Source organism: Hydra vulgaris, chromosome 02 (assembly GCF_038396675.1).
Source record: "Hydra vulgaris chromosome 02, alternate assembly HydraT2T_AEP".
Taxonomy (NCBI): domain Eukaryota; kingdom Metazoa; phylum Cnidaria; class Hydrozoa; order Anthoathecata; family Hydridae; genus Hydra; species Hydra vulgaris.
This window is the reverse complement of record NC_088921.1, coordinates 42,051,246-42,077,836: the sequence shown is the minus strand read 5'-3', so window position 1 is coordinate 42,077,836 and position 26,591 is coordinate 42,051,246. Positions and strand designations below refer to the sequence as shown.

Below are 26,591 nucleotides of genomic sequence, written 5' to 3'. Positions count from 1 at the left end.
TTTGATATTTATCAAAGTTAGCTAATTACGAAAGACAATAATTACAATCGTCACATTTAAATGCGTTCATGTAAAAACTTGAATAGAAATATTTTTACTTGTAATATTGGAAATGAGATTTTGTATTTTTTTATTCAATTTGCCTGAGTTTTTGATTAAAATATAAAGCTTAGAGTATAAATCTATTTCTTGTTACATTTATTTCTTGTTAAAATTTTTTAATATATATATCGAATGAGAAAATATACCGCGAAAAGCGTACCCAAACGAATTTTGTAAGGGTGCGGTTGTGTCTCACCATTGAGGCAAAACCGTTTTTTTCACTAAGTGTAATAACATTTTCAAAAACCTTTTCCTAATTGCAGCAATTTAAAGCTTAATAATGTGGTTATTGAAATGAACTGTTAAAAAACGCATTTCGTTTTTATTTTCATATAACAATAAGCCAAACGTTACAGGGGCGGTTATGCCCCCACTTCCCCCATACATTTTTTAAAACAATGCGTAGCAAATATAATTTTTTTGCCTCGCTCATCCAAATCTACAAACACAGGAAAAGACAAATACACAGAATGCTATATGGGCCCCATCTGCAAAACGCGCTAAGTCGTAAAAATAAAAATTTTGAGTTAATTCCATTCCGCATTTATATATTAAAATCTATCATTTATTTAAATATTAGACCAATTACAAAATTTTTGGTCTTAAAAATGGACAAAGAAAATATCAATTTCTGTTGATGCGCAACTAGGAACAGCTGAGTTTTTCGTTATTTTTTTAAAATCAGTTTACTAGGACTTAGCGCGTTTCGTAATAAGTAATAAGTATATTTGCAATTAAGATTTTTTTATATTTAATATATTTATATAATTCTTTAATTTATAATTACACTTTTATCTTTTTGTAAATATATATTTTTAATCTTCTATTTTTGAAATTTCGTCTAAGTAAGCACCCATTACTTTGATCTAAAAATTTAAAATATTTAAAAATAATAATAATAATAAAAAGTAATACTTTTTTTACAATTATTTTATTTATTTGATGAAAAAAAAAAATTATTTTAAAAATTAACTATTTACTTTAATAATGAGTCAATGCAGATTAGGCCTGTAAATCGAGCCGAATGAGCCAAGCTTGCCAGGGCTCGACTCGTTTACATATTAAGAGTGTTCAGGCTCGGCTCGAGCTCGTTTCGAACATGAGATTCTTTGTTCGAGCTCGGCTCGTTAAGGATTAGTATTGTTTGGGCTCGGCTCGTTTTACATGTTGCTCAAGCTCGACTGGTTTAAAACTCGAAATAATTATTGTAACCTGTTAGTTTAAAGCTCGTTTAGTAAAAAAAATTGTTCGTTAAAGGCTCGTCTGTAAATAATGCAAGTCCAAATCAACAAACAACATAAACAATCCTACAGACTATTAAACATGGAAATAAACAACATAATGAAATAAGATCCCACAAATCTAATAGTTCAAAATAAAAGTTAAAACTAATAGTTCAATGTTCAAACTTAATGTTCAAAGTTCAAACAAAATGTAACCTCTCACAAACATAATAATTCCTATTAAACACTGCACTCTAATAGTTCAAATTACATTTTCACAAATATAAGTCTTGCTCTCATTGCATTGGATAAATTAATATATATATATATATATATATATATATATATATATATATATATATATATATATATATATATATATATATATATATATTCGAGCTTTAATCGAGCCTATATGAACGAGCCTATGATGTTCAAGCTCGGCTCGTTTAATAAACGAGCCTAATTTTTTGTTCAAGCCCGGCTTGAACAAAAAATTAGGCTCGTTTTTCGAAAATTTGAATTTCGAAATTTTGAATTTCGGCGACGCCCAAATATGGTAGGTGCTGTCGAAAACAATCTAGAATAGTCCCTGCATTTAGTATCTATGTATGTTAGGTATGAAGGACAAAATTCACTTTCTTTTTAAATTTTTTTTCTTCTGTTTGAGAAACTGTATTGATTTAAAATAGTACTTCAAAAATTTAAGAGCAGAATATATTAGTACATTCCTGTTTTAATATATACAAAAAAAATGTATATAATATAAGAAAAAATACCCCATTAATTAGGTTGGATCTATCAATTTTTTCATTTTGTGAATGGGCACCATCATCACAAGAACCAATAGGAAGTAAGATAACACTCTTTCCTGTAGCTTTCTGCATGGACAATGTAACAGGTATACTTCCACCTTCACGAGTCAAATCAGGAGTAATATTGAAAACTAAAAATAATTTTTTAAAATTTAAAACTTGATTTGCAAGGTTTTCTATTAGCAAATGTATAGAAAATAAATCTACCTCTTTTCATCGAATTAATCCCTGCACTGTAATGAGGATGTTTATAATCACTTAACCAAGGCATGCCTCCATGTGCCATTGTCACTCTTGAAACATAAATAATTAAAATTTATGAATTTATATAAATAATTTCAAATTAAAAGTTCAAATTAAAAAATGTTAAATTGAAAAAACAAAGATCTTTTCTTTTAAATGTTTAAAAATGATTTACGTAAGTTTATTTGGACTTTGACTTTCTTTATGGATTTTTTCACAGTATACTTTTACTAGATCTGCAACCTTTTCAGGTGTTTGGTCTGGAACCAAGCGAATAGAAAACTTGCCTATTACCTAAAATAAATAATAATAAAAACAATACATCTCATTTTTTTAAATTTAGAAAATTAATGAAACTAAATTCAAATTTTATTTTAATAAATTTGTTATCTTTTTTACTTATAAAAAGAAGCATAAAAGCCATCTTTAATTGAGTAAAATAATTTTTATCATATAAATATATAATAAATTTTATTTTTTGAAAAAAACTACAAAAATAAAAACTTAAATCTTTTTTTTTTCTAGATAAATAAAGTGTCTTTTACTACTAAAATTTTTATTTTCTTCCATATTTTTATTTAAACATTTGCACAAACAAAAACATGATACATTTAATTGATATTTCCTGTATATAATTACAATTCAATCTTTCACAATCAATAGTTACCCATAGCAACAATATAAAAATTAAGTTATTTTTGTTTTTAATACAAATATCTTGTATAATACTAAAAACAGCACTACTGATGATTATTTGAAAGGCCTCTAGTGCTAATAGTTTTAAAATATATATAAAAAATATTTTGTATTGGTAATTTTGTTTGGTAATTATATTGTTTTTAATAAAAACACTGTGAGAAAATAGAATTACTGGATTTTCTATTTGTTTCACTGTTCTGACTATTTTTGAATTTATTTGGTTAAATATATTCCAAGTTATATATGTATATATATATATATATATATATATTTTTGTTATTTATATATATATGAATAACAAAATATATATATATATATATATATATATATATATAAACACACATACATACATTTCAACATTCTAGTTTTCCTTTTTTTTTTTTTTTTGTATTTGTAGATTTTACATATAATTTTTGGTAATGTAAAGTTATATTTAACTTTTTATCTCATGTTTTAAAAAATAATATATTATTAAATTTTATTTTATTTTATATATGCAAGGAAAATTTAGTTAAACAATGTATTTAAAATTATTTATAAAGTAAAATCTTTAATGAGCATGATTTTTTAAAAATAAGCATGTAAAAATTTAACCTTTTTTGGAATTACAGTTTTACAACCTGCACCATCAAATGATCCTTGAACACCTAACAAAATAAAAAAATAAAAAAAGTGAAAAAAATAAATATAAAATAATTTCATATCAAAATATAAAAACAATAGACTACCATGGATAGAGAGAGATGGATAGCGCCATCTATGTTGTAATGTCAGGTGTTTGACATTTTCTCCATGGTGAATTAATCTATCAGTCCCAATATCATTTGCATAATCTACTGGATCAAAATCAATATCATCATATAGTTTATGCTCCTCCTCTGTAATAGGCTTAACTAATTCATTTACACCAGGTATTAAAATTTTTCCTTTATTATCAACAAGTTTACTGAGTAGGTGACATAAATCAATCATTGCCTCATGTCTAAAATAAATGTAAAATTTTAACTCAAAAACACTGTTCTTAAAGCAATATCTAAAAAAACTAAAAAACTTACACAGTGCCACCAAACACACCAGAGTGAAGATCCTGCTTTGCACATGTTACTTCCAAAAAGAAATATGTGATACCTCTATATAAAGAAATTAGTGATACCTTTATAGAACAAAATAAGTTTTACCTCTATAAAAGATTATTATTGCACAAGAAAACTCAATAAAAAAAGCATACATTGTAGTAAGATAATGACACAGAAGAACTAAATTAAATATAACTATAAACATGATATATATTATACTATAAAAATAATAAAAAATATTTTTTAGATATTATATATATATATATATATATATATATATATATATATATATATATATATATATATATATATATATACATATATATATATATATATATATATATATATATATATATATATATATATATATATATATATATATATATATATATATATATATATATATATATATACATATATATATATATATATATATATACATATATATATATATATATATATATATATATATATATATATATATATATATATATGCATACATATAAAATTTTATATATTTATATAAATTATTTTTTGAAATATTAGCAAGTTGTTGTTCTATTAATTTTTTATTAAATATGATAAGTAAACATATTTAATTAAAATTTAAAGTCAAACCTCAAACCATATGTTATACAAGGAGTTTTTTTTCCAAGCCAGTAGTTATCGGAGATACAAACATAATCAACATCCTAAAGATTTAACAAAAAAAATTACAAAATAATGTAATAAACAAAATGCTACAGCAACAAAGTATTTTAAAACTATATACCGTAAAAAAAGTATCTTTTTTTAATTCAATTAATTCATCTAATCCTTCACTTCCGCTTTCTTCCATTCCTTCCAGACAAAACTAAAAAAAAAAATTCTTTTATGAGTATAAAAAAAAAATTTTTGAAAAAATATATTTTGAATTATTTTAAAACATAGAAACAAAAAAAGTCCAAAGAATTTTTATCTTAACTAATGAAGTTTTTTATTATGTCTTAAAGATTATTCAGATTTCTAGAAACCAGAATAGTTACATGCAGTATGTATAAGCCAAAATATTGGTACATATATATTTTTTTTTAGATTATTCACCTCCCCAAGGGCCGAGGGGGGCCACTACAGTCGAGGAGGCTACTCATTTTTTTGTGTTTTTTATTTTTTAGTTGTTATTTGTGGTGCAACCCTCTCTCAACTCTTTAACTCCGAAACACGAACCTTGCCGAGCAAGGCCGCTGCGCGGAGAAACTAAGTTGAGCGCGGTACTTCCAGGGACATGATGGGAGTCGAACTCCAAACCTCTCGCTTACAAAGCGAGCGCTCTTACCACTACACCACTACCGCATATAAGCAGATACATTTGAATACTAGAAAACGTTTTTTACATAGTATTATATTCTTTGTGATAGTAATTCGTAACTTTCATATTTTTACATGTCAAAGATTTGTTATTAAATTAGCAACAAAAATTAAAAAAATCAATATTCATTATCTTAAATACCAAGTGAATCAACACTTCAAATTTTTTTTAAAAAAAAAAAAAAAAAAAACACTTTACAAACTTAAATAAAAAAAAGAAAAAGAAGAAAAAAAAGAAGGTAAACAAAAGAACGAAAAGTAAAGTAAACAAATAAAAAGAAAGAAATAATAAGATAAAAAGAATTTAATAATCAATTAAAAAAGAAAGAAGAAAAAGTAGAGTTAAAAGATTTTTATTTTTTATTATTTCTTTATTTTTTTTTTAAATAATTTTCTTTTTTCTTTATAATATAACTTGTAATCATGATTATAATTCATTAGTTATTATTTTTCAGCCATTATGTAATTATTTGCTTTCTCACATTATTATATTTATTCATAGTTAATTGTATTTATTATTAGTCCTCAATTGATACCTAGCTATTTAACATATTACATTTATTTTTAATATTATATTTTTATAAACTTATTTATTATTGGCTTATTTTTATTTGTTATTGTTCTAGTATCTTTGTTGATAATATTATTATTGGCAACAGTTAACAGTAGTTACATTATTATTAGTTTACATTATTAATATAGTATAGATATTATTATAGTATTATTAGTTTTTTTATTTTCGATATTTATTGTTGTCATAGTTACTTTTAATAATAGTTCGTGGTTTGTCAAATTTTAATTTATTTTGATTGTTTAATTTCATAAAAATTAGCTTTTAATTTCCTTTAATGTGAATCCTTTTTTCTATCATTGTTCTTATTTTTTATATTGTTTTGAAAATTATTTTCGATTACTCATGCTAACGGTTACCCAAGTTTTAAATTATTAAATTTAGTCTTTTACTTTGCATTTATTTTTTAAATCTCTATTTTACACTTTAGTCACTTTAATTAGTTAATACTGCATGTACATAAAAAAATTTTTTCTAAATATTATGGCATTTAAATCTCTCTGCAACACTTGTCATAAAAATATAACTGATAATCAAAGAGCCATCTAATGTGATCTGTGCAACTCAGCTCTTTTAATAATTTTCCCTTAGCAATATTACAGAATCTAATTTATCTATAAACAATACAAATTAACTGATATATACATAAATGGGTTTAATATTGAGCATTGTCCTACTGAGGCTAAAAAAGGAGGAGGACTTTTATACTTATGCTCAAATTTAAACTACGTAGTTCGCAATGATCTTATGATTTACTGATCTAAATATTTATAGTCTATTTTTGTTAAAATTGAAAAAACCTTGTGAATCAAACATAATAATTGGCTGCATTTATCGTCATCCTTCAATGAATCAACATGAGTTTACTTCTTCCCACTTAACTCCTCTACTTGAAAAGTTAAGTAACGAAAAAAAAAAAGATCATTCTAATGGGTGATTTTAATATGGATCTATTAAGTCACAATGAATCTAACCCTGTTTCTACATATCTTGATTCTTTAACTTCTTACTCACTAAGCCCTTCTATAATTCTACCATCACGCATAATGGCTACATCAAAACTGCTGATTGATAACATATTCACGAACTTTCATTTAACTGATCAATACTCAGGTAACCTTACAATTTCAATTTCAGACCATATGGCACAATTTATTTGCATTCCTGGCATATCCAAACTGGGGTGTTTGGATATGCCAGGAATGCAAATAAAAACTTACAGACGATGCTTCAAAAAATTTAATAAAAGTTGATATTAGAAATTTCTTCAAAAAAGTTTATTTATTGAAGAAATTTCTAATATCAACTGGGAACTCTCCATTAAAAAAGATGATGATGTTAATAAGTCCATGATTTTTATTTTAAAAACATTTGATGAAATCTTAGACCGACATGCTCCTTACAAAATAATAACCAACCAACAAATTAAACTAAAATCAAAACCTTGGATAACGTATGGAATACTTAAATCTCAGTCAAAAACAAACTTTATAAAAAGTTTATAAAATCAAAAATATTTATAAGAAAAATGAATTATTTACAAAATTTAAATTTTATAGAAACAAAATTTCCAATTTATTAAAATTTAGCAAAAAAACATACTTTATTAGGTATTTTAATAATAATCTGAACAGTGTTAAAAACACCTGGAAAGGAATAAAAGAAATCAATAATATTAGACCTTCTACACACAATACATCTCTTAAACTTAAATTGAACAAAAATCTCATCACTGATCACACTGCCGTAACTAATATATTTAATAATTTTTTTAGCACTACACATAGCAAACTACTTAGCAAAGCCATACCCCCAAAACGCGTATTTAGTGACTTTCTTAACATTCCAAATGCTAAATCGTTTTTTATTAATCCTGTAACTGAAAATGAAATATCTGGTCTCATTACAAACACACTCAAAACTGAAAAAAGTTTTGGTCCTAATAGCGTACCTACATTCCTCCTTAAACTAGTCCCACACATTATTTCAAAGCCTCTCTGTACTGTTATAAATAACTCATTTAAAAGTGGTATTTTGCCAGATATTTTTAAAGTTGCCAAAGTTATTCCAATATTTAAAAAAGGCTCTTTACTAGATTTCACCAATTATCGACCCATCTCCTTGCTTTCTAATATAGGTAAACTATTTGAGAAGGCAACGCATATTAGGCTCTATGCTTTTCTTGAAAAATTTAAATGTTTTTACACCCATGAGTATGGATTTTGTGCCAATCACTCCACAACTCATGCTCTCATTGAAATGACTGAACTGATTAGAAAAGCAATCGATGATAAATATTTTGCATGCGGTGTATTTGTCGATTTACAGAAAGCGTTTGATACAGTAGATCATTCAATTTCGTTAAAAAAATTAGAATATTATGGGATCAGAGGCGTACCCCTTAAATGATTTACTACATATTTAAACAATAGAACACAATTTGTTTCTATTAATGACTCAAAATCTACCCTTGTAAAATGTTCTAATGGTGTTCCGCAGTATTGGGACCACTGCTTTTCCTTCTTTATATTAATGATCTTCATACGCCCATTAAGTTTGCTACTGTTTACCACTTTGCTGATGATACTAAACTAATGCTAATTAATAAATCCTTTAAAAAATTAACAAACACATTAACCATGATCTTGCCAATCTAGTTCAGTGGCTTCGCTACAACAAACTTTTTCTAAACTCTAATAAAACTGAACTTATTATCTTTAAAGAAAATAAAACAAAAATCTATAAACATATGAACTTTAGATCAAATGGCAAAAAAAGTTGAACCTGTTAACTCAATTATATATCTTGGTATAAAAATTGATTCAAATCTTTCCTTTTTATCCCACTGTGACTTGGCAATGAAACTAAGTAGATCTAATGGTACGTTGGCCAAAGTTCGCCATTATGTTAATCTTGAGACACTTTTGAACATATACCATGCTATTTTTGGCTCACATCTTATATATGCATGCCAAGTATGGAGGCAGTCCCATCAACAAGCTCTTATTAGGTTATCCCACCTCCAAAACAAGGCTTTAAAAATTATTTATTTTCAGAATATTAAATTTAATTCTAATATGCTCTACCTAACTTCTAAAGTATTAAAACTATGTGACTATATTCAATTTTCAAACTGCCAATTTGTCTGGAACCACCAACACAATAACCTACCTTTAACTTTCATCAATTTCTTTTCCAAAAGTGCCAACACTCGTTATCACCTTCGTTCCAATAGTAATTTAAACCTGTCTGTCTCTAAACACTGCTCTCATAAATATGGGCATAAATCTATAAAATATCAAATAATTAAAACTTGGAACAACCTTCCTTTTGAACTAAAAGCTCTCAACCTTTAAAACTAGTCTATTCTACTTTTTTATTAAAAAAATATAGTTAATGCTTATAATTTCTATAATCAATGCTGTCATTATTTCTTATTGTTATTTTTAAAAATATTTACATTACGATTATTAACTATTTTTAACTATTACTACTAATATTATTATCATTATTATTATTGTTATTATTATTATTAGTAGTATTATTAACACCGATATTTTTATGTTATAAAGTTATTATTAACACCGTTATTTTTATGCTATAAAGTTTATTATTTTTATTATATATTATGAAAATTAGCATTATATTTATTTGAATTAGATATTATTAACATTAGCAGGTGTTTACTTTATATTAGCAAATTTACTATTTGTAAATATCCTTGAATCTAAAATCTTAATTCAGAAATAAATTGATCGATTGAAAAACAGAATTAAATAAAAAAACTTTAAATATCTTCTCTGCTAAGCAAATAGATTTGCAAGTGTATTGGAGGTGAGGTGAAGCTTTTTATATATTATTTGTAGATAAATACACTCATAAGGTTTTTCTTAAATAAATAAACAATTCACAAAATCTATTATGCAAATTTACAGTATTTGATTCAAATTTTTTAATTTTTTAAACAATTTTTTTAAACAAATTGCTAAAACAAAAAGCAGTTTTTAATTGCTTTCAAACTTGTTTATCTAAATGTATTCCTTTATTTGTAAAATAAAATCATAATCAATGCACACACACAATCAATATAGATATACATTTGTCGCAATTGTTGTCCTATAGTTATACATGTCTTGGCACATCAAATCAAGAATCATAAAAAGTCTAAAATTGGTAAAAAGCTTAAATTTGATACACAATTTTTTAACTTTTCTTTTTCCTAAAATTTAAATTTGACAAATATTCAACTGAATAAGCAATATTTATTATAAAAACATATTAAAAACAACTTATTAAACAAACCTTTAAATTAACAGGTAATTTGATATTCAAAGTATGAAATGCTTCAATAACTTTCAACCAGCCCAACACTGGTCCCTTATCATCAGTTGAACCTCTTCCATATAACTTGCCATCTATTTCAGTCATTTCAAAAGGCTCTGTGTCCCAACCATCTGCTTTTAAAGCAGGCTGAACATCCAAATGCCCATATATACAAACAGTTTTCTTTGAAGGATCAGAGCCAAGACTTCCAAGAAGGATTGGGGGCAAAGGAATACTTTTACCATCAGCTGTCTTCTGCTCAACTAAGGGATTATCACAAATTTCAATGTTAGCTCCCAGACTTTCCAGTTCCTGAAAATAAAAAGGATTAAAAACAGGGTTTAGTGATGGATAAAACAAAACAAATTATATTAAAAATTAGTATTTAAAACAATAATTTAATTATACTTAATAATAACTTTTAATAATTAGAAACATGCAATACAACTTATTATTTATTAGTTAGTCAGTTTAACTTTGCAACTATTATAAGTGAAAAATGAAGAAAAATAAATGATCAACTATTAAAGGAAGAAAAAATGACAGAAGGGAAAAAACTAGTTTTTGTACTTTTTATTTTACCTGTTTCATAGACAAGTAAAACATTGCAAACCTTTTAATTATTTTACTTGTTTCATAGACAAGTAAAACATTGCAAACCTTTTAATTATTTTACTTGTTTCATAGACAAGTAAAACATTGCAAACCTTTTAATTATTTTACTTGTTTCATAGACAAGTAAAACATTGCAAACCTTTTAATTATTTTACTTGTTTCATAGACAAGTAAAACATTGCAAACCTTTTAAACTTTATCTTAAATGATGATGATAAAACAACAATTGTTAACATTTGAAAAATAAAAAAGAAACAACTGGATTCAATGGGAAAAATGACATATTCAAAATATCCATTGTCACATGATTTTGAGAATCAATGATTTTCTTTAAGAATTAAAACACCTTGATAAAAATGGCTCATTGAAATAAACTTGTTAAAAATAGAGGGAATAAAAGAAAAGTTTACAATTCAAAAAAAAAACAAAAAAAACATGAACTTTCTGCTTAAAAAACAGATCCAAATTGTAACTGCATCAAAGATTTATATTTTTTGAAGTTATAAAATGAAAAAAACATACTTTGATTAAAATAAGCAAAAAAACAAAAGCAAAACTCTTTACTTTTCATTGAAATGAATGGTGTGACAATGTGTTATATAACTTTTTATTATTTTAAGTTATTTCAATAATTTTCATTGATTTTAAACTAATACATACCTAACATCATAATTTTAAGCAGGGACGGATCTGGGATTTGTTGTTGTTGTTGTTGTTGGTGGTGGTGATGGGGGTGTTGATACCAAAAGCGGTCAGCATAATGAAAAATTACAAATAAAAAAATATTGGAGGGATTTGAAATTCTCAGTGGAGTGCTATGGGGATTTGGTTCCTTATAAAGTTAGTTGAATTTCAAATCCTCTCCTCAGGGAAAGAGTTAAAGGTCAATTTTTAGGTTTTTGTTTTTAACACCCAAAATAATTTTTTTCCTTGGTGAATAAATGTCAAAACTTAATAAACTAAATTTAAATAACATAAAATCTATAATGCAAAATCAGAGCATCTCTGATTTTGCATTATAAATTATACCATTCAAGAATTACATCTAATGCTGCTAATAAAGTTGAGCAAAATTATTTCCACTCTAGTCATTCCTTCTGCCTCGATATGCAATACCAAGTCTACCACAAAGCATAACAGTTTTATTGATTAGAACCAAACGTTCAAATAAATTCTTTGACTTCCGCTTCGTACTGTGTATTTAGCATAATTTGTATATTTGTACTTGAATTTATAGGTAGTAAAAAATGATTACCAAATAAAACAAAAATTTTTGATATTAGTTATTTAAATGATATATCATTTATTCATTACTTTCTGTCAAATGACTGCATTTTTTAAGTGGTCTGTTAACTAATTGTGCTATTTTTGTAGTCAATGATTATTTTCACTCACTTTAGTGGCAAATAAAATACAAGTACACAAAGAAGATTATTTAAAGAAGGAGAAAATTTAAAGCGAGAATAGTTCCCACCCAATGTGTTGGAGACAAAAAGTATCCTTTCTGTGGGTTTTTACCACCTTTCATTGCATATGGATATTTGAAAGAAGAACCTTGCATCCAATGTTCAGTCATCAGTTTCTTTTTTTTTCTAGTTTTTTTACAAGTTCAATATATGTAATGTCACCCAAACAAAACGCAAGCAATATCATTACTGGATGGAAGAGAATAATTTTTGTTTGCCTTTTTAAAACTACTAAAGTACAAAGTGCATCATTGGTGCAAATAGGAGGTTTTTAAGTCAAAAAATCCAAAATTAAAATCCTAAATTCTTTACTGGTCATTCTTTGCTCATGGCCATCTTCAGGACTTGTGAGATTTTAAAAAGCGTAACACAAGTAAATGTAACTTTACTCAATAAAGATATTTACATCATTGAAAGTTTAACTACATCAGTTGCATATTTTAAAGTACTGCATTGTAATTAAATTTAATTTGAAACCAATTAACAATTGTTGTAAGTCTATATTTATAAAATATCTTTAAATTAATCAATATTACTATAAAAAAAATTATAATTAAAATTTAAACGTTTAAAAAAAAAAAATTTACTTATTTTAAAATCTTATTCTTATTTAAGGTTATTTTTTTTCTTTAAAGCATTTATCTTTAGGGTTTTTTTAATCAGGGGACACTTGTTTATGGTTGAATTTCTTTAAGGGATTTAAATATACTTACTGGCGGATATAAGTTACCGCAGAGTTTTCTAAACATTTTACACAAATACGCTATTAGATTGGGTTTTGACTTTTATAAAAAAACGTTTGCGCTACCTAAAACATTTTAGTTTAACTGGAGACTTTTGACAAAATAAAAATTTTAAACAAAGATTACCATTTTTGTGTTTTTTTTTTAATTTATTTCCATTAAAAGTTTTCAGTTACCATGAAACCTAATGTATTTTCATTATTTTTTTCTAAATCCAAAAAAAAAAAATATAGTATTTTTGGTTTTAAGATGTTATTAGTAGAACTCATTTTTAACAAATATCAGTATAATTTTGAAATTTACATATCTTATATTTATAGCATCAATATTAGTTTTGTTTTTAAAATAAAATAAAGATAAGTTGGGCTTTTAAAGCGTTTACTTATTGATCATTTTACTTTTATTTGGTTATAAAAGTTTGGTTCATTTTATAAAATATATATAAAGACATTCCTCTACTTGAGTTTAAGTTACTTAAAAAAACTTTTTTGTATTGATCATTTAATCAAAGAGCATTCAAGAAAAAAAAAAGGCTTTAAAAATGATAGTTTTTTGCTAATATCTCGATAAATAATTTGTTTTGGAAAGCTTGATTAACATGAAACTTATTCCTCAATTATACATATATTAACATTTAGGTTTCAACAAAATCTTTGCATACTACTCATAAACTAGTTAATCACTTCTAATCGACGTTCAGTCTATGATCAATTCAAAAAACTGATGATAAAAAAAAAACTTTTGCTAAAAAGCAATATCATAGCTTAAATGTACAAAAAATGTAATATTTAATATTAACATTTTAAAGTAACTTGAATTAAATTTATTAATTTTTTTTTTTTAATACTTTAACATAGTTTGGAAATTTTAGTAGTATAAAAAATTGTAAAATAAGGCATTTTTAAATTTTTAAAAAAATTTGAATTAAATTTACTTAAAAAAAAATTTATATTCAATAAATTTAATATCAATTTAATAAAATGCTTTTCACACCTTCGTAATTAGTTTTTTTTTTAATATATTTTTGTTAGTTTTTGTTTTGTTTGTTTGTTTATATATTTTTTCTTTTCTAATGTAGCTTTTTTTTTGGACATACAAGTAATGATTTTGTCTAAGTTTTTTTATTAGGGGTCATAAAGTATGTCATGCTAAACTTATCTTTTGAATAGAAGTACAACCATTTGCTCTCTTGCGTAGAGATTTTCATTCAACATAAAGCGGTTTGAATTTAAATTACTTTAAATCTCTGTGTGAAGCCAATAATATTTGGTTTGATTTACTGAATGGATAAAGTGCATCAAAGTAAATTTACCTATAAACCAAATAAAAAAAAACAAAAAAAACAGTTAAGTTACTACTGTAACTTACAGTTACTCAACTATTAAATTTACTTAATATACTCAAAGACTTGCAAAAGTTAGCCATACAAATGTTTCTGTTTATATCTTATGTTAACACATAATATAAACTTCGAACTAAAAATTACTTTAACAAGAAATCTCTAATAGGATGTGAAAAACGCGATACTATTTTTTTACACTTTCATTTTATTTAAAGCAATATCAAGATAAAACATTTTCTATAAATACGCAAGTTGTTTTTAGGAATTTTTCTTTTAAAGAAATCTATTTGAACAAAAGAATTTTAGTCTTCTAAAATTCTTTCATTCAAATAATTTTGTGAATAAAATTTGAAATTGAAAAAAAAAAATTGAAAAGAATTTTAATGCCCAATAATTATAAATTTAATTGCAGCAACATCCATAATAGCAGTGGCATAGTAACTTTCATTACTGAAAGTTAAATGTATCAAGTAACAATATCAGATTTAAAACATAGTGCAAGTGAGGAATAAAATTTAAATCATAAACATTTTGATTAGATGATTTTGTTTTGTTACTTTGCTTTGTTTTGTTTCTTTGCTTAAAATAAGTTTTCAAAGTGGAAACATTTTATTGCAAAAATTAAACCAGTGATTATTGCAAACATTAAACCAAAAATTAAATTATAAAAAAATTAAATTAAAACATTAACTTAAAAAACATTTGAATGAAAACTTTATTTATACTTAAATTTTTAATGTTTGTTATACTTAAATTTTTAATAGTATATTTATTATACTTGAATTTTTAATAGTAACAGACAAAGAAGCAATAAATTCTGTGTGCATAAGGAAAAGGTGATAAGCCATTTTTTGAGGGGATATTTAAATTTTAAACTTTTTTCCTTGATACTTAAAAATATTATTATTCGAATGCCCTGTATAACTAATTTTTAACATTTTTTTGACTTATCTCCTTTTTCCTTTTGCACACAGAATTATAAAAAACGTGGTATCTAATGTTTTGCTTTGACCTTACTCGTTTGGTCTATAGATATAGTATATTTTGTGCAAGTATGAAGTTTAAAGTTTTAAATAATGTTTTAATTTATTAATAATTCTATTTATTTGATTAATTTAATTTTAACAGGTTGTATGTTATTAATGTTATAAAAATTTAACTGTATAAAACAGCAATACGAACAGCAAGCTGAAGCACCACGAAGTTGTTTTATATTTACACAAGCTCTTTATATTGTCAAAACAACTTTGCAGTTTGGGGTCCTCCATTAAGTACGTACGCCAAAAATTTTGAAATATGACACCCTCTCCCCTGTTGCCATACGTACTTTAAAGTCCCCATCCCCCATAAAAAGTAAATAAATTTTTCAAATACCCCATCCCTAACTTTTTTTTTTTCAAAAAAAAAAGTTAGGGATGCTGCCCCTAACTTTTTTATTTTCAAAAAAAAAGTTAGGGGCAGCAGAGGCCTGGGAACAAAAAGCCTTGAAAAGCTTCCCCAACCCCCTCCCTGCCCAAATGTGAGGGCACTAATGTAGTAAAATTTTCGATTTTAATATCTAAAACTAAATTTAAATTTATCAACAGATTTTAAATTTCGTTGAAAAATATTGTAAATTACAAAAGTAATGACCATCCAAAATTTACAACACCTCTTTTTTTTTTGAAGGTAGGGATGGGGGGGGGGGGATTTGTGCCCATGCATTTGTGTGCATAGAGAGAAACTATACCATCTACTCCCTATATTATACATCTTTTTATGTTGGCAAACTAGGATCTTTAGTCTGAATTTTAACTTCTCTATTGATTAGCTGGTTAATTGTGATAAATTAAAAAATCGAAGTACGTACTTTTAAATTGCCCTTCCCCCCCATCCGCTTTCATACCCTTTTTGAAGACCTCTCCTCCTCCCCCTATGAGCGTACGTACTTTATGGACTTTGTTTATTGTTGTTTTATAGCTTTTCACAATAACAATTAAAAACACTTTAAAAAGAACACGTGTTTTATTGCCAGCATAAGGGGTCATCAATAAATGGTCAGTGTTTTTTCTCAATTTTTTGACTCCCCCTCCCCCCCTTTGTCAAACTGTCAATTTTTGGCCAACCCCCTGTTATATATGATGTCAGTTTTTGTGTAGTCCCCCCTAAAAAACAACAAAAATGCTTAAAAACCATTGATTTTTTTTCTGACTAACTTATACATTTATATAACAGTAGATCTCATCAAAATATATTATATAATAGTCGATATCTCATTAAATAATTAACTAAGCAAATAGTATTATATATCTTTAATATAATCTTCCCATGGGTTGTTGAAGTGATCATCGATTGAAACGATAGGTAGTGAATGCTCTCTGCGCTCTAAAAGGATATTGTATTCTTAAGGTACAATCAAATTCGTTGCGTCAACTTCATTTTTATCTAACCATTCAGCAGTTTCTGAACTCTTCTGCAAGGCGATGACTGCCAAAAATTCTGTCTGATGCTTGGCAGCGATACGAACAGGTTGGACCCTTTTGATTAGAGAGAGTGTTATAGCAGAAGAATGGATAAAAGCGTGCTTTTTCAACTTAGCTTGAGAGGCTATGTTGAAAAAGCACGCTTCTATCCAAGTAGATATTGTACTTTTTACAGATTCTATTAGCTAGGCTAGATTGAATTGATGGACAAAACGCATCATACGGCAAAAATTGGAAATCCTTTGGCAGTACGAGGAAGAATACTTTCAATGTTTGATGCAATGAGCATAAAGACAGATGATGGAAACAATTCTTTTGCTCCTTCTGAGACATCTACTGCTTTGAGCCCGTCTTTCGTTTGGTTGACAGGGACAGGTGGCAGAAGAAATCTTGTTCTAATTAGAGTAAAGAGCTTCTAATAGTCCGACAACAAGAACGATTTTCACATTTGACAATTTGAGTAAAATATTGACTTGTACGAAGATGATCGGCAATCCAACGTTGACCTTGTAATAAAAGGCTCCTTGTCTCTAGCTCTGATTTGTCTGGATCAATATACTCTGCAATGGTTGAATAACTGTCAATTTGTAGATCAGACCAAATATCAGCCAAAGCCTATTCAGTAAAACCAAAGTTCTGCTTTTCTAAATTTTCATCTATTGTCCTGCCTGATTTAAAAAGATATGTTGGTTATTATAGGTTAAAAATTATATTAATATTTTTACAAATTAACTTTTGTCAATGTAATTACCTTGAGAATCAAGATGAGTTCCGTAATGTTCGTGTGGAAGAGTCACCCCAGATAATTCGTTACTTAGAGGTGCCATTCATTGCTCAGCTCTGTTGAATGCACTGCGGCCTGGAGCGTTTGTCATAATGAAAAGAGCGTCAAGGTTATTCTTCAAGAAATGGTGAATCCCGATTTCAATTACTTTCTGGTATCTGGGATTTTCGTTGGGTCCTCCATCGACGCTCAACACAACGATAGGCTTAACCATATTATTTTGAGGTTCTCTGCTGAAAATCTAATCCATGAGCGAAGGCAGTCGAGGATGCGTGTTTTCCTGATCGAACAGCAATGTAGGTAGGTCCAGAATAAGAAACAGCATCTGTTTTTCTGAGACCATCTTTTTTGATCATAATTCCAGCGTATACAGATGGTATAAGCTTGTGTTTAGCAGCCACAACCCAGTCGTGGTCCGGGAGAGTTACCCGGTACTCCAAATGCATCAACAACGGCGCCTGTTTTTTGGCTGCTGTGATTCCAACTGGCACTCTAGCCTTGTCGTCTTGGCTAATGAAACACACTTTATCTGGCCCTAAAATAGAACAAACTTCTTCCACATATTTTAAGTTGAACTGCAAAAGAATCCATCAACATGTTTTAAATGAGATTCATTCTGAGGACTGATCAATCTAACAGGGACTGTTTTGATGTGCCTTTTGCCTTCTAATGTTCCATAACTTCTCGGAAGTAGACGAGTATAGAGGGCGCTCTTGCTGATTGCAAATCCAATTTTGTTCATCTCGGATGTCAATTTGTCGAGAGTAATAATAAAGAAATATATTTGGATATAATTAACTTTTTTACAGAAAACAGGATTTATTTTGTAAATTATATTCAAATCAAATCTTGAAATTAGTTGTTAACATTTCAACGATATTTACAATAGTGCAAGTACTAATTAAGAGTAAAACTCTAACAAACACAATATTAACAAACATAGCTAAGCTATCATTACCCGAAGAACCTCTGACCGACATTTTTCATCAGCGGACGAACCATGGAGAGCAATATCCATAATCGCATTCAAAAGAAGAGGTTGATCTACTTCTAATGACGGTTGACCAGATTTCTTTCTGATTTTTAGTTTTTCTTTGACTTCTGGATGCTCCAAGCAGATTTCCTCCATTCTAACTTTTTCAGTTCTCTAGTTTTCTTCTGTTGAGCTTGATCATACTTTTTTTTGGCCAGTTCTTTACATAGATGAGCTAGTTTCTTCTTTTTCTTTTTCAAATCATCCTCTTCAGCTTCAGCAATGAATCCACTTCTCTTTCTAGTCTTCAGTCCAGCAACTTCACAATTTAAAGCTGCAATCTCAGAATTGAGTCGATCTTGAGCCACTGTTCTTGCATTTTTTTAATTTTTTGTGGTCAAGAAACTCAAAGTTAATGCATTTTGTTGATCTTGTTAAATTCAAGTGGAGTACTCGTGGGGGCAGACTGTTTTGGAGTATTGGCCCAAAATGATAATTGCTTGCTCTTGAACTTCATTGCCTTTTCATTAAATAAATTGATAAAATACATTACTCTTGATTCAAGATCCATATGCACCAGTTTCTCTTCTTTTAATGAATTCCATATACTATGGACTTCTTTCTGGATATTAGTTTTTTTTTATCGGGATGAGCATTTCCATACGAGACCATCAATAAGTTAAGTAATGCGGTTTTATCTATATTTTAATATTGATTTATTAGTATTGTTTACACCACAATCAGAATAATGATTTTGCTCATCGTTAGCGCAAGCTTTTTAAAAGATTTTCTTCAACCTGCTAGGGAGAAATTAGCATTTCGAATTTTCAATAGACTTTATTTGTTTGCATTGCATCACGTTTTACAATCAACTAGAGAGCAATTAGAGTTTCGTATTTGAAATAACAACAATTTAATTTCAAAAAATGACAAATTTATGAGTTTACTTTGAACCACATTTTATAATCCGCTAGGGAGCGAATAACCATTGGGAATTTTATATACAAAGATTTAATATTTCTAACATAACTTGATTCGCAGTCAAATGGTAATATATTATTAAAACAATAGTAATTTTTATTTTACATTAGTAGTTGTTATTTATTTAATGTCTCTGGGAAACTTATTTTATTAATTTATAATATTATATTATAAATAATTGAATAAAATATAATATCAAATTCCTCACATTTAATATTAATTTCCCCACAAACAAAACATCATTTCTATACCATTTAGTAGATGTAAATACCGTTAAAATCTACTCATTAAAATTAGAAATATAATTTAAATTGACATCATTTTGGCCTCAACACCCCCTCCCCATTGTCAATTAGTGTCAAACTTTCCAGCACTCCCTCCCCCTATATTTACTGACATCATTTATGGATGACCCGTAAACATATAAATAGTTTTCTATAACTAATTGAAGCATTTTTACTTTTACTAAGTAAAAGTAAAAAATGCTTTTTACTTTTTTTAAGTATCCATTGGGCTATTCTAGACCATTTTCGACAATGTCGACCGTATTTGGGTGCCGCCCAAATACAGGTCGATTTACAGCCCAAATACAGTCGCCCAAACACAGTCTATTTTTTTTTCAAAAAAAAAAACCAAGAATGTGCATTTTCTTGGTTTCTTTTTAAAAAAAAGAAACGAAAATAATACAAGATTTTCTATTTAAAATAATCCACAATACTGTTGAAGTAAAAAAATTTATTGATTCTCAAATTGAGAAATGTGGAATTATTATAACTATTTTTCCCAAAGAACAATTTATAAATTTCTTTTTAATAAATTAATCATAATAGATGAAAATTCCAACTATTATATTAACTAATATTTAAACTATTATATCAATTAAGTATCCCACAGCTCAGTGTGGAGCTTGTCTCTAAAAAGCATAAATAATTTAAAAAAGATTTTATTATTAGATAATTAAAGATAATTTGGAGTTAAAATGTAGTTTCTTCTCAGATAACACACTTGAATAAATTTGTGAAAAAAAAACTGCATATTGGATATATAATGTATATAAAATATATATAAAATATATACTTTTTATATTTATATATAAGTTAAAGGATAGAATTTTACTTGGCAAAGAACTAAATTTAAATTGATTTGGTAAATTTAGGATTGACAGCAGATTTTTCACAAAGAATGAAATAAATACTGTTCATTGTAATTAAATAAATTAAATTGCCATAAAAATTATAAATGTAAATTTTACAAACTTTATACAATTATACAAATTAATCAAAATCAAAAATTTAAACTAAGATCACAAAAAAGATTGAAGTCCTGTCTTTTGGCCAAAAAAGCTAAAAACTTTGAAAACTTTTTTAACAATTTTGTAGAGACTAACAAATAGAAAAAACAAGACATGTAAAAACATGTAGCATATACATACAAATTTTGTAAATAAAAATGTTGAAACTTGGAGTAACGGTTGTTAGCAAAAATTATTTACAAAATATTTTAAACAAGTTAGAGATTAGAGATAAGAGATGTCTAAAATTATTTATTTAAATTACCTTTCCAACCATAATAACCATATCAATAGTTTCTTTTCTTCTATGGGGCCATGCAGAAACACTTTCAACTTCAACCCATTTTTTTAATGCCTTAACATAAGAGTCCTAAAAACAAGATTTCCTTATAACTTATAAAATAAAACATTATGAACAATTAATAAAACTATAAACTATTTTTATAAGAATTCCCACGTTTTTTTTCGTACTAAATAAAATAGTTTTTCAAGAAGGTATTCACAAAATTGACAAATCATTTCTCTTTCATTTAATTGTAGTCTTATTGACAAGATTCTTATTTTAGTTCCTCTAAATGTCAGCTGAGCACTCATAATTTCTGGCCAATGTTTTATAAGCACTAATAAGTTCTGAGTTTTCAATTTTTTATGAGCACTTTTTTATGAGCACTTTTTATGAATATGTTCAATGTTTTATGAACAATTTCAATGTTTTATGAGCACTAATTAATTTCTAATTCAGCTGAGCACTAATAATTTCTGGCCAATGTTTTGGTATTTGAGCCCACTGAGCCATTTCTACACCTTCATCAACAAGCAAATTTTCTTTTTTAGATTTACATAAAAGACATTAGGATCAATAGCAGGATATTTTTTGAAATCTTGTGACGTGAAACTCAATTAAAGCAAAAATTCTGTGCAAAGTAAAGCTTATTAAGAAATTATTCAAATTTGATGATTCCTGAAAGCTTCTAAACAGCATCACATACTGATAATTTCAGTCTATGATTAGCACAACACTAAACAATAACAGAAAAATATATTTCTGTGAGTATGGTAAGGCGAGGCATATAGGGACACTTAAGAAACGAATAATAGTTGCAGATAAATTAGTAAACGCAGTTTTTTTGCAATTTCTTAAAATTCATTCATGTGTAAAAACAAAAAACAATTTCTAAAAAATAAGCTACAACAATCAAAGTAACCAAACTTTAGACTAACAAATTTTTTTGCATTTTGCAGATGGGTGGGGTTAAACAAGACAGTTAAAACGCAGCAGTAAATTTGTTAATCACACAAAAAATATCCTGGAACTATTTAGCAGCATTTTTGATGAGCTGGCTTATTAGCAATGTATTTTGTAGAGCAAATTTAAATATACCACATGTATCAACAGCTTTTCTAAATCTAAATTCCTTTTTACTCAGCTAAAACTGCATTACATCCCATTTTGGACAACTGATCTTACTTATATAATTTCTTATAATCATTATTTATATTAAACACTATTAATAATCTAAGTTAAGATATAAAAATAACAGTTTCTTTAAATTTGTTAATAATAATATAATATTGCTTTTCTAAATAAGTACAATAACATTTTAGATTAAAAATAAAATCATCAAATTGTAAACAGCATCAAAAAGTTCAATTCCAAATATCTTTTTAAAACCAGATTCTAAAAGAGGGTAAATAATAACTTTTTATAAATAAAGCTAATTAGCAATAGTTCAAGATAAGTCTTTTGCCATTGTATTGCTCGCAAAATACGCAAATTTTGTTTTTCGCAAACTTACTGGATGCATTTTGGTACTTTTAATGCATTTTGGTACTTTTAATGCATTTTGATATTTCTAAAATTAAACCTACAATAATGAAGTGCAATAATTAAAAATATATTATCAAAAAATTTGTTAGCTGAGATATAAGGCTTCAACCATAACTGTCCCAATAAGCCTTGCTCAACCCTAACTTCTTAATGTTGTTCCTGTATCCTAGCAATACTGCTGTGCCATCACATACTAAAAAAACTAAATAATTTTTTTAAGATTTTACTGTCATCATTTTAAGGGATCCCAAACCTCCAAGACATGTTGTGTTCATATTAAAGAGAATAACAACAATAAATTTTTTTTTGATTACAACAAAAGAATAAATGAATACCAAGAAAAAATAACTTTTTTATTTTAGTCGAAGCATTTTATTGTAGGCCTAAAAGTCAGCATAATATACGCCGCAATCTCAGACTTGATAATTTATTCAAGCATGCTTTATTCCTAAAAGCTTCAGTATATGATGTCATTTTTTTGTGTTCACTCTTCAAAGCTTTAATGTATACCGAGTCAATTTTTGGCTTATACTGTTTGACTTATTATTCATTACTAAAATCTTACTCTTTAAATTTCATAACTTCTGCAATAAACTTTCCTTATTTCCATACATATATGATTGACAATATTAACACATGTATTTGTAGAATGAAGAATGCAACAAATTTTAATTCTGTTTAATTCCTGTTGATCTATTTCCGGTTCAAAGTAATTAAAGAATTGATTTCTTTTTAAACTTTTATATGCAGTACAAAAAATGCTTGCTCTTACAACTTTCTTACACAGCACCCTACTTTTTACTTTCTTAAACCTACACATTCTTTTTACTTTCTACAATAACTCAGCTATTGCTTTCTATTTTTGCCATTATAAAATATTTTATTATTGGTCCATTTTTTAGATATTTTTGTTTCTATTTTGGCTTCTACTACTACTTACTTAAAGGGATCCCCAAGTGCCGAGACAAGCCTCAGTCATTTACTAATCTCATTCAATAATTTGTATTGGAAAGTTTAATTCACTTTTAACTTATTTTCTAATGTTTTCTATGATATGAACACAACTAGTCTCGGCACTTAAAGATCCCTTCAAAACTGTTTTCACTTTTAAGCAAGCAGTAGTAATACTTTTAGAACTTTCATTTTGGAAGTGAAACTTTTGGTTTCTAAAGATCATGTAAATCAGCATGCAAAATTGGTCATAAGATTTTTATAACTCAATTAGTACCCATGATTTTGAACTCCTTGCACAAGACTGACATTGGATCATATTGATCCAATAATGAAGCCATATGACATTGGATCACATTGACAATTTTGTTTTACTTTTGAACATTCAGAAATGAAATAGAGTACTTTTTTTTTTTGTATTTATAAAAATAAAAACAAAATATATTTTGATATATGAAAAAAGAATTAGTAATAATAAATCAACGCACCTGATTTTGATCAACAAAACTAAAAAAAGGTTAATAAATTAATACAACAATTAACAAAATAAAAAAATTAAAAAAATCTAAATTTTCAGATTTCTTACTCATAGAAGTTCTGTAGTACATCTGCCATAGTCTGTTTAAAATGAAAATTGACTTCAAAAAGGAAAGTAATATTACACCTAAATACAAGAATAAGTTAGATATTTGCGTACACTTTTGTTCACTTTTTTTATTAAAAGATGTTAACGAAAGAGTATGCAAATATCTAACTTATGTAAACTTTATTTATAGCATTTATTTGCCATTTTTTAGTCTTAAATAGAGTTAAAATAATATATTTAATTAATAATAAAAAAATAATAAATGTAATATGTTTATTAAAGGAATCCCAAACCTCCGAGACCTGTTGTGTTCATATTAAAGAGATTGATGAAAAAAGATAAAAAAAATGTTAGGACTAAAATTTTTTTGATTAAAACCAAAGAATAAATGAATACCAAGAAAAACTAACTTTTTTATTTTAGTCGAAGCTCGCCTTAGCTCGCAGCGTTTCTAAAGTGAATCATTGTTTTCAAATCCTAATGCTTGCACATAATTAATTTTTCAAATCTTTTTTTATTTTTTAAAATACAAAAAAAATAAACATTTTTGAAGTTCTATAGAAGTTATACAAATAACATATATAAAGATATAATATACTATAACAAAAGGCAGATAATTTTTACAAAAACATAGAGGAATAATTCATAATACCTTTTTTTTCATACCATTTTAAACAAGACTATTTTAATGATTTTTTTTTTTTTATAAGGTACTTTAAATTTACCCTAGCATTAATTTTAATATGTCTAAGCAATGTTTTAATATATTCATTTAACAGAGTGCATTGATATCTTTACTTTAACGAAAGATACCTTTAAACAGACCAACTTAGCAATTTTTAAATTAATAAAATAAAAACAAAATAATAAACTATATTATGAAATATAAAAATAATTTTGAAATAAAAAAATAAAATATTTCATAATATAAAATCAGCCTTTTTCACATTTGAACTATAAAACAGGGAAATTTGACAATTTTCAAATTAATCTAATAGAAACAAAATAATATATTGTCTTATGAATTATAAAAACCTAGTCCAAACCAATAATGGTGACAGTGTTCAACAACCTCTTTTCAAATTTTGTTGTTAACCATTTACAAAATAACAGACTTAAAGTAATTACAAATTACAATAACCTCTTACAAGTTTAATTTCCTTAAAATTAAAAATAAATTAAACTTGTCATAAGTTGAACTCCTAAACGGATAATCACTAAGTTAGGTAATAGGTAATAGTGATTAACAATCAAACTTGAAATTAGATTGTTGATTACTAGAACTCGACTTAGATCAACTTAAACTAAGTTTATTTCAACTATATATAAAGTTAGTTTCAAAACATACACAGACAAAACACACTGTGACGATATCGACACCAGTAGACAAAAAAACACAGATATTATTATAATTCATTCAACTTACTTTACTCTTGTGAGGCTAGTAAGCCAATTAGATAATATCTTTACAATATGTACATAAATAATGCGTTAAGGAGTATTATTATCCGCCAAGCGTCAACGCGTTGATCGACGCATCGAAGCATAGCGAAGACAATATTTTAAATAGATACAAAATTTGTTTATTCAGATATTTAAGGTTGTACTTAGGTGAAAGACCCAAATTTTCTATTTTTAATTATTTCTTGATATTTTGTGATGTTTTGGTACAATAATACAAGTAACAAAACTTTGGGTTTAGTTAAAAAAAGCTACAAAAAAACAATTTTAGCGCCAAATTTACAAAATAGTCACTTTGCGGTGCGTCAAATTCAGAAAAAATGGTAAAGTTTTTACAGTTTCTTTTCATTATTTCTGGATTGCATTACTAGATCTGAGATTAGATATCTTGCCGGTCAGTATTTATTATAGCATGCGATGTGACACTTGCAAGCACAGCGCAAATTTAATTCTAAATTTAAGTATATTAATGTCAAGCCAGAGTTGTTAGTCCTTGACCTTGGCCTTAACCTTGACCCCGACCTTACCTTAAGGTCAAAAATTAAGGCCTTGATCTTGGTCTTGAAACTGTTTGCCTTGACCTTCGCGTTGGCCTTGAAAACTTGGCCTTGGTCTTGATGGTTTTGGCCTTAGCCTTCAACAAAAAAAAAAAAAAAAAATTAAGGAATTAAAAGTTTTCATTCTTTATTTTTATGTATTTTTGTTTTCA

At 26.6% G+C, this 26,591-nt stretch overlaps 1 protein-coding gene across 1 annotated transcript; it reads right to left on the bottom strand.

Moving 5' to 3' along the window:
* Positions 1–829: 829 nt before the first annotated feature.
* On the bottom strand, positions 830–25,980 carry LOC100210621 (cytosolic non-specific dipeptidase). The gene is made up of 14 exons (XM_065790970.1): positions 25,848–25,980; positions 24,422–24,499; positions 24,324–24,342; positions 21,322–21,426; positions 10,379–10,711; positions 4,931–5,011; positions 4,777–4,850; positions 4,138–4,212; positions 3,811–4,064; positions 3,677–3,729; positions 2,559–2,677; positions 2,348–2,433; positions 2,105–2,271; positions 830–968 (listed from the first exon to the last, which is right to left on the bottom strand). Exons 2-14 carry the CDS (start codon positions 24,448–24,450, stop codon positions 918–920), a joined length of 1,446 nt encoding a protein of 481 aa, XP_065647042.1. The 5' UTR covers positions 24,451–24,499; positions 25,848–25,980; the 3' UTR covers positions 830–917.
* Positions 25,981–26,591: the final 611 nt, after the last annotated feature.

Bases quoted from the DNA above. Each gene is read 5' to 3' on its own strand.
- LOC100210621 (XM_065790970.1), bottom strand. From the start codon at position 24,450: ATGGCAGATGTACTACAGAACTTCTATGA. The intron at 5,012-10,378 runs GTTTGTTTAATA...TTTTTTTTTTAG, and splicing joins AATTACCTGTTAATTTAAAG to TTTTGTCTGGAAGGAATGGA. The intron at 4,851-4,930 runs GTATATAGTTTT...TTAAATCTTTAG, and splicing joins AAAAAGATACTTTTTTTACG to GATGTTGATTATGTTTGTAT.